At 44.3% G+C, this 8851-nt stretch overlaps 2 protein-coding genes across 3 annotated transcripts; one reads left to right on the top strand and one right to left on the bottom strand.

Annotated features, from left to right (window-relative positions):
* Positions 1-2176: 2176 nt before the first annotated feature.
* On the bottom strand, positions 2177-5077 carry snrpa (small nuclear ribonucleoprotein polypeptide A). The gene is made up of 7 exons (XM_036964877.1): positions 4931-5077; positions 4714-4789; positions 4423-4595; positions 4099-4281; positions 3739-3906; positions 3369-3457; positions 2177-3126 (listed from the first exon to the last, which is right to left on the bottom strand). Exons 2-7 carry the CDS (start codon positions 4784-4786, stop codon positions 2967-2969), a joined length of 846 nt encoding a protein of 281 aa, XP_036820772.1. The 5' UTR covers positions 4787-4789; positions 4931-5077; the 3' UTR covers positions 2177-2966.
* Positions 5078-5197: 120 nt separating this feature from the next.
* On the top strand, positions 5198-8555 carry c27h19orf54 (chromosome 27 C19orf54 homolog). Of its 2 annotated transcripts, none has more exons than XM_021587367.2 (7): positions 5198-5707; positions 5913-6103; positions 6728-6796; positions 6989-7113; positions 7214-7343; positions 7624-7694; positions 7785-8555. In XM_021587367.2, the coding sequence occupies exons 1-7, from the start codon at positions 5681-5683 to the stop codon at positions 8120-8122; spliced, it is 951 nt and encodes a 316-aa protein (XP_021443042.2). In that variant the 5' UTR covers positions 5198-5680; the 3' UTR covers positions 8123-8555. The 2 variants fall into 2 exon arrangements, with proteins under 2 accessions (XP_021443042.2, XP_021443041.2); XM_021587366.2 differs by having other exon boundaries at positions 5898-6103.
* The last annotated feature ends 296 nt before the right edge of the window (positions 8556-8851 follow it).

The raw sequence follows: 8851 nt of genomic DNA, 5'->3' as shown, positions 1-8851 counted from the left end.
CAACATTGTAGTGTCTGTAAGAACATGGACATCTCCATTTTGCAGTGGTGTAAAGTACTTAATTAAAAATACTTTAAAGTACTACTTACGTTGTTTTTTGGGGGGTATCTGTACTTTACTATTCATATTTTTGACTACTTTTACTCCACTTCAATCCTAAAGAGAATAATGTACTTTTTACTCCTTACATTTTCCCTGACACCCAAAAGTACTCGTTACATTTTGAATGCTCAGCAGGACAGGAAAATTGTCTAACTAGTGCACTTATCAAGAGAACATCCTCTGATCTGACAGACTCACTTCGTTTGTAAATTGTCTGAGTGTTGAACTGTGCACCTGGCGATCCGTAAATAAAAAATAGAACATTGTCGTCTGGTTTGCTTAATATAAGGAATGTGAAATTATTTATGCTTTTACTTTTGATACTTAAGTATATTTAAAACCAAATACTTTGACTTTTACTCAAGTATTATTTTACTGGGTGACTTTTACTTAAGTAATTTTCTTTTAAAGTATCTTACTTTTACTCAAGTATGAAAATTGGGTACTTTTTCCACCACTGCCATTTTGACGTAGTCAATTTTCTTCTACTTGTATGAGATGGTAAACAAACTGAAAGGGTGAACACTGCCACCTGGAGTGTGTTTGAACAGGTGTAAAGCCAAGGTTGGCGATTTACTGCCACCTGCAGTTATGGAACGTTTGCTCATGAGTAGAATTCATTGGCTGACCCATAGAGATGGAAAAAGGCCTCATTACGTCTGTGCCAGTCTGGTGTCTGTGACAGCATGGGCAGTGCCATTGAGGCCATCTCCATTTTGAAGTAGTCCATTGTCTTCACGATTGACTGATCCTTCCTGATGACCCAGTTGGACATGTCACCGGGAGGGATCAGACAATGAAGTTGGAAGTCTCATCCAGTTGACTACATAAAAAAATGGTGGAAGCTCTCAATGGCGCTGCCCCATGTAAATAGAGCCTTTCGGCCATATGAGGCCTTGATCATTCTCTATAGGCTGATCCCTCCTGATGACCTGGATGGAATCATGTGATCCTTCCATAACCCATAGGAAGTCCCACCCAATTGACTACTTCAAAATGGTGAATGTCCTCAATGGCACTGCCCTTGCTGAAACTGACTTTTGGGCACAAGAGTCCTCTATCATTCAATGTGGTTAGACACTAGACACGCCATGGAAAACACTGCCTTCATCGGGGTGTTAATCAAAACCATCGTTGTGGTTTTGATACGGAAACACTGATTCAGTATAAGATGTACCTGAAGTTACAGTAGGCTGTTTGATACATTTTAACTAGGCAAGTCAGCTAAGAACAAATTCTCATTTACAATGACGGCCTACCCCGGCCAAACTAACAACGCTGGGCCAATTGTGCGCCGCCATATGGGACTTCCAAGCCTGGAATTGAACCGGGGTCTGTAGTGACGCCTCTAGCACTGAGATGCAGTGCCTTCGACCCCTGCGCCACTCTGGAGCCCATCCCTATAGACATAATGATATACCTGGTCTAGAGATACTAGATGTGCAAAAGCCCATATCTGGGGCCATATGTAACAAACGTCTTGGAATAGGAGTGCTGAACTAGGATCAGGTGTTGTATCCACAAAGCATATCAGAGTAGGGGTGCTGATATAGGATATGTCCATATAATCATAGTCATCATGATCTAAAAGTTGGGGATAGGGGCCCAGGTCCCACTTCTCCATGTAATATTAAATTGTGCTCTAGAAGAGATAAATCAGTAGACGGGTTGGCTGCCATTACAAAAAAAATGCGCTCGTCATAGACATGCTTCGTTCTGATTTTGAAAGTTCAGCTTGCAACAATGATGAGACGCTGCAATGAGGGGAATCGTAGACTGCTGGTTTTATCTTGTTTGGAGGTGTCGAGACTGATTTCATGTCAATGCTAATATGGGAAAGAGTTGCTAGGTAACCCACAACTGTAACAATGTATTTGAGAGACAAGTGCTCATTGTGCAAATGTATTTGTTTCCAATAAACATTGAGACAAAATACAGATTGTCAAAAATCTGAGCCAACCTAGCCTGTTTTGTCCCCGAGTCACGCACGTGTCGGTTTTGTTGCTAAACAACCAGCCCGTCTATGTAGCCCCCGGGTGTCTCCCCGGACATTAAAGCAGAAACGTACACAGCATTAGTCATTATAAAATACACACATTTTAATCAAACATAAAAGCTCCAGGTACAATGTCTGGATGAAACAGACCCTGGGTGCAATGCTTTTCAACAGACAAACAATAAAAATGAAAATATACTTACATACAAAACACCAGATTTTGTCCTCGAGGAACGGGTGCAGAAACTGACATACTTGAAAACGCGTCTTAACCTGGCTATGCAAATGTCAGCTAACTATCCTCAATGTCGGCACCAAATCACTATACCAACATAGTCCTGACACTTCATCGTTTTTGAGCCTGGCGTCAGCATTCCAATCATCACAATCCTGCCCTTATGTCGTCTTCTCTAAAACCGCTGGCAACCTACCATCAGATACAAAGAAAGTCATCTCCAGTTATTCTAAATTAGTACGGGAGAACGGGAAGGGCAGTAACAAGACAATTACAAGAAAAAATAAGTCTATGCTGAACTTCAAAACTAAGAGGGTAAAAAGACTTGCTCTCCTATAGGCGTTGGTGATGAAGGGGATCGTCCAATCACCACTCCTTACCTTCTGGTGGAGGCTGAAACAATTCTTACGTCATAATCTGTAAGCAGAGCAAGGAGCAGCAACAAACGTGTAAGGGAGCCTGTCTTGGGAGGGGAGCTTGGGGGGGGCTTGTATCGCACTGTGATTTCTTAGCGAAGGACAGGTTAGTAGTCGGCTCTATGCTGGTATAGTTTAATGGGGAAGAGGGGTCTCTGTGTGTGTGTGTGGGGGTGTGTGTGTGTGATTGTAAACCACTCAAGAGCTCTCTGGTGTGTTATTTCTTGGCAAATGAGATCTTCATGGCGTTGGTCTGGGTGATCTTGAAGCCCTGTAGTGCCTCCCTGGCCGCTCCAGCCTGCACGTCATTATCAAACTCCACAAAGGCGATGTCGTGGCGACCAGGCACCAGACGCACCTCTTTGAACCCAGGGAACCTAAAGTGGGAGAACAGTCATCAGGACAGAGCGTCGGCGCAGACTTGTTAAAGACATCAAGGGTCTATACTTGTCAACATGTTCAATCTCACCATACACAAACACTAGTTAACATAATCACTATATTGGAAACTGAACAGATATGTTCAAATACTACAGCACATGGAGGAATAAACATGACATTTTTCACACTGCACCAAGGAGTGTAGGAGAAGGGGTGAATAAAATGAAGAGGTACTAACTGGTTGAAGAGCATAGACAGCATGAGCTCGTTGGTCTCCTCTGGGAGGTTGGTGAGGAAAAGGATGTGGTTGGGAGGGTTTTCTGCAACCTGGAGGTAAGGAAGATCACATTTATCAATATATATATATATATTTTTTTAAGTTACAGAGCGAGATTATACAGTCAGACGAATGACAAGCAAACTCAAAATTACAATGTTCCACCTAACAGACCTGCTGCGTAGTTATTGGCTCAGCGTCGTCTGGGTTAGGGTTCGGCTGTGGTTGGCCATCATTGTAAATAACAATTTGTTCTTAACTTACTTGCCTAGTTAAATAAAAGGTTCAATAAAAAAAAATATCACAAGATATAAACACACGTGATCCATACCTGGGCGTGGGGCATTTGCCCGGGCATCATCCCACCTGGAGGCATGGCACCAGGGAGCATCCCCCCAGGGCCCATCCCTGGAGGTGGCATCATGCCTGGCGGGGGCATGTAGGGGGGCTGCCCTGGCATTGGCATCATACGAGGAGCTCCGCTCATGGGTGGCATTCCCTTCAGAAGACCAAGAATGTTCAATGAAAAATCAGCTACATTATAATTTAGTCGATACACGTAGAATAACACACAATCCGCCATTTTAGATAGACATGTCTTAAGAGGAAACATGTTAAGCACAATGACTAACAGTGGCATTGTGGATACAAACGTGGTTGTGTGTTTTCAGGCTCTCAGTACAACACTTACGGGCATGGGTGTTGGAACTCCAGGGCCCATGGGTACTACAGGGGTCCCTGGCACACCCTTTTTGGCCCCTGCAGCCTCTGGGCCCTTGACCTTGGCCCTCTTCTCCTTCTTACGGTCACGCTCCACATAGGTGCCCTTCATTTTAGCGATGATGTCAGAGTCCCCCTTGGCGTACCCAATACGCTGCCATGAGAAAGAGGTACAGTTGACGTCGACAGGACTATTTACAGGAATGCATATTAGAGAATCATCATTATCTAGCAAAACACGTGTCAGGCAAAAGCTTGCTGATGTGTACCAAGGTGTTAATTGGCAGTAGCTCACCATAGGTTTGTCATAGAATGGGAACCCCTGCATCGAACGAAGGGCATTGGAGGCGCTGTTGACCTCCTTGAAGATGACAAAAGCCTGACCCCTCATCTTCAGGGAGCGGGCAACCAAAATGTCCAGGATTTGACCAAACTGAGAGAAGATTGCGTACAACGACTTCTTCAGTTCTGGGGGACAAATGGTACAAACAAGACATGTTTAGGCAAGGAGCCATTGGCATGGTTGATGAGTAAACACAAACACGAGAGCAAAATCGAAAGGGGGAAGCCAGCTTTAAGCTCTAACCATCTTTTTTAATCTTCTCGTTCAGGTTGTTGATGTATATGGTGTGGTTGAGGCGCATATCCGGAGCAGCCATCTTCTGTGAAATAAAACAGGTCAGTGTTAGCGCCCTATTGCCTCGTCTGCAAGTAGCTAGATGAAGAATAAGTTGGTAGCTAACTTGCAAATGATAAAATATGTGAAATAGACAAAAACATAACCATTAAGAAGTTGTATTTACCTTTCAGTACTGGGATGCACAATGTAATCGGCCTCGAAAGAGATGAATGAAACTAACGACACGGTCTTTTTGTGCTGGAGCTTGCTAGCTAACCTAACAGACAACGCCAACTATTTTTAATTGGCTGGTGTAATTTCCGGATCCTGTCCAGAACAGCTTTTCATTTGATTGTTTTAGCCACCCTCTTAACATCATTGGATATGCAGTGCTACATTTCAGACTCACCCGCCCCTTTTAACATTGCCGCTCATTCACGAGAGTCAGCCTGAGCAAGATGCTGCGCAGATGATCAAATGGGTTTGCATTTACGGCTCTAAAGAAATAGGCTTCAACATACCCTTATGATATTATCATCACGCAATCTATTGAGTTTGAGAGCCCATCATTATGTTTCAAACAGCTATTATCCGGTTCAAAAGCTGAACTGCTTTTCAATTATTTTGTTATTGATAGATAGCTAGCAAAGTAGGTCTTCTGTTCTGTAACATTGCTGTAGCAAATGCCACATTGTAGCCGCAGCTGCCACTTTAAATGATCGCCGAGTTTGTTACCAAATATGGCTTTATTCTGCAAGCTAGCTAGTCCTAACGTGTAAAAACTTCAAAATAGCTCCCAGGTCTGCGCTTGAAGTCGTCTCGTTACAACTAAACCAGCCATGCAGTAGAGTGTTAATCAAACTGCATGTCATATGAACGTATTTCAGAAACATATTTCGCAACGTATGTCATGGTGTAACATATCTACCTCGACATGGCATCAGATGGAGAAGCTCTGACCGTAAGTTAAGCAATAAGGAGATCAATTCATAGGTCTACACACCATAATGTGTATTTAAATGTTTTATGTTTCACTAAATCATTAATGCAACTTTATTCCATCAGTGGGCCATATGTGTCATTTCAATAGCTTCCTGTCATGTAGTTAAATAAAGGCTAACAAAATAATGATATATATTCCCTTCTCTCAGTCTCTTATCACACAGAATTGCACAGCAGTGACAGAGGGTAGTTCAATGGGACATCCACCTCCTCCACCACCACCAGGACCACCCCCACCGGCAGCTGCCTCGGGGCCAAGCAAGAAGAAGCTGTACCAGGCCATAGCGGCAGGAAAGACCCCTGTCGAGGGGGATCATGCAGAGGCCCGGTTGCTGCTCAGTCAGAGGGAGAGCAGGTGAGGCGAACTGCCTACAGAGAAACAGAAGTTATCAGACAAGCGTAGCAGCTAAAGCCTATTTTAGGATCTCCAACATGGTGGTTGGAAAATCACTGAAAGAACTCTGCAGGTAGCGTAGCTGTTAACCGTAACCGAAAGGTTGCTGGTTCGAATTCCGAAGCCGACTAAGTGAAAAATCTGAGCAAGGCGCTTAACCTGTAATTGCTCCTGTAAGTCACTCTAGATAAGAGCGTCTGCTAAATTACTCAAAATGTAAAATGTCTACACAGTTTTTCTTTTTTATATGGCTTACAGGTTATGGAATGGGGTCATCAGTCACACATTGGGTAACACTCTCCACCTTTATAATCAGTGTACTGGGGTGGGGGTGTTCTGCACCTGGGCATTCAGTTTCGAACAGTTTCTGTCCATGAAAGCAGCACTGTAGTGACCCTGTGGGAGTTTCAACTACATATAGAACACAAATGCAAGAAGATAGATGACGCTCTGAGCTATCCCATCAAGACCAAGCTACTATACATACTACTGTGATATATGCACTATTCAATAACTCATTTGTTACCAGGTGGCAGTAGGAAAGTCTGTTTTGTGGTGTGGCTGACTGTTTACTGGTTGACATAGTTTCAGGAAGGACCTGCAGTGGATGCTGTTTAACAAGTATGTGCCTTCCCTCATCCAAGACGGCCCACAGTAAGTCACGTATAAAGCTTTATTTAGGCTTTTCAAAATGGAGCCGTCCTCAGTAATCACTGATCTAATACATGTGCATTCCTCTTTCTTCCCGGAGCTGATGTCACTTGTTTGTCGTTTTGTCGTTAAAGGTGACGTTATACTTCCTAAGGTACATACCCCCGCCTGAGGTGTGTGTGTTTTTACCTGTAGATGTGGTCTGGTGGCTCTATGGATGGCTGGTCACCTACTACAGCCCCCTCTGAGTGTTTCCATGGAGGCCGTGGTCCAGACAGCGATGGACAGGGGCTACACAGCACAGGGGGAGATGTTCTCCGGTAATGCTTTAGTCTTCTACGCTGCATACTCTCAACGACACCAGCAGAGCTATACTTTATTAGTGAGACTTGTGTGTGTGTGTGTCTGTGTCTGATTCAGCTAGTGACATGGCCATGCTTGCAGAGGAGGTGTGTGGGTGCAGGGCTGAGCTCCTGTCAGGAGGGATGAGTGGAGACAACTCTACAGCCGTCCTGAAACACCTGGCTGACGGACAACCCGTCCTCATCCCGGATCCTTTATGCTCTCTCACATTCAGGCTGTTTGGAAGGACCCATCTGCCCTAGTCAGTCTGTCTCAGGTAGTGGTCGTTAGGTACTGATAGATGGTGTTCTTAAGGTAACCCAGTGGCAGTTATTAGGTTGTTATCATGTATTTGACAATTTTACAATGACATTTTGAAGTAAATACCATGTTAATAGCTGACTTATGTGCAATATTTATTATACAGTATATGAGCAAAGTGATGTGTACTGTATGTGTATTTGAGGTCTTTGACTGCATAAACACAGATATGATGAGGATTTCAACCATGAGCCATGCCAACGCACCGGACACAGAGCACACTGGGCAGTGGCCTCAGGTTAGACCGGAGCTCCTTGACTGCAACACACACACGCAATTCCCATGTCTTGACATTTGACCCTTCCTATAACCTCTCTATCTCTCCCAGGTGTCTTGTTGGGTCTGGACCAGGACAGTGTGAGCAGAGAGCACACCCAACCGGACCCCACCCTGCCCTGGCTACTCCTGCCCCAGGACAGCTCCTCACGCCCATGCCCCTGTCCCACTGTGGGGGCAAGAGAAGCATACATCCTGGCCAAGCAGGGCAAGAGCCTGCGCTATCAGCTGTGGGGCCTGGACAAGGTGGCCCAAAGCAATGCTCAGCTGAGGGAGATAGATCCCCAGAGGGCTGGGGACAGTACCCAGTACGTGGTACCCAAGGGAGGGGTGGAAGTTGGGCTGGCAGGCCAGGTCGTGTTGGTCCACACTGGGAGACAGACCAAGTGATCATGGGCCTTCTCTCCTGGTGCACTGCTATGGTACAAATTGAGACTCATTGGCCTGGACACAGGAAAGCATGACAGTCTATAATGCTGGAAGTAGATGACATGTTGAAAGGGTCTAAGGATGCTTTCCTAGGTTGGCATTCATTTCTTCTATAGGACACCGGAGGATGATCATAAGGCAGTTCTTATCTGTCTACTACTTATCAGTATGAAACGTTTGAATGTAAAGTGGACTTTTGCCAAATCTGTGGCTCCTCTTATGGAGCCTGTTTTCCAGTACCTGAACAGATCCTGTGCCTTACTGAAATGTTTCCTTCACTTCACATGGTCGAACAAGCTGTAATATTGCATACGGTGAGAACCCCGTACCTGCCTGTATTTATACTGATTATCAAGCAACCCCAAGTGCACACAGAATAAACATATGTACTATTTACTGTTGTCAATAGTTCCTATCGTTGAAATGTGACCATGTCTATACGAGCGTTTCTGGGTATGATGCGTAAGAGTTAGACATGGTTTTTCCACAATGTAACGCTCACAGGAATCATATAATATACTGTCCCCTCCATATGTATTTGGACAGTGAAGCTAACATTTTATTATACTCCACCATTTTGTATTGGAGATCAAATGTATCATGATGTGACAGTACAGAATGTCACCTTCTATTTGAGAGTTCTCATACATATCTATTTTACTGTTTAGAAATGAAAGCGCTTTGTATCCG

The sequence above is a fragment of the Oncorhynchus mykiss genome, chromosome 27 (genome assembly GCF_013265735.2).
Source record: "Oncorhynchus mykiss isolate Arlee chromosome 27, USDA_OmykA_1.1, whole genome shotgun sequence".
Classification (NCBI taxonomy): domain Eukaryota; kingdom Metazoa; phylum Chordata; class Actinopteri; order Salmoniformes; family Salmonidae; genus Oncorhynchus; species Oncorhynchus mykiss.
This window is presented reverse-complemented; position numbering and strand designations above follow the sequence as displayed.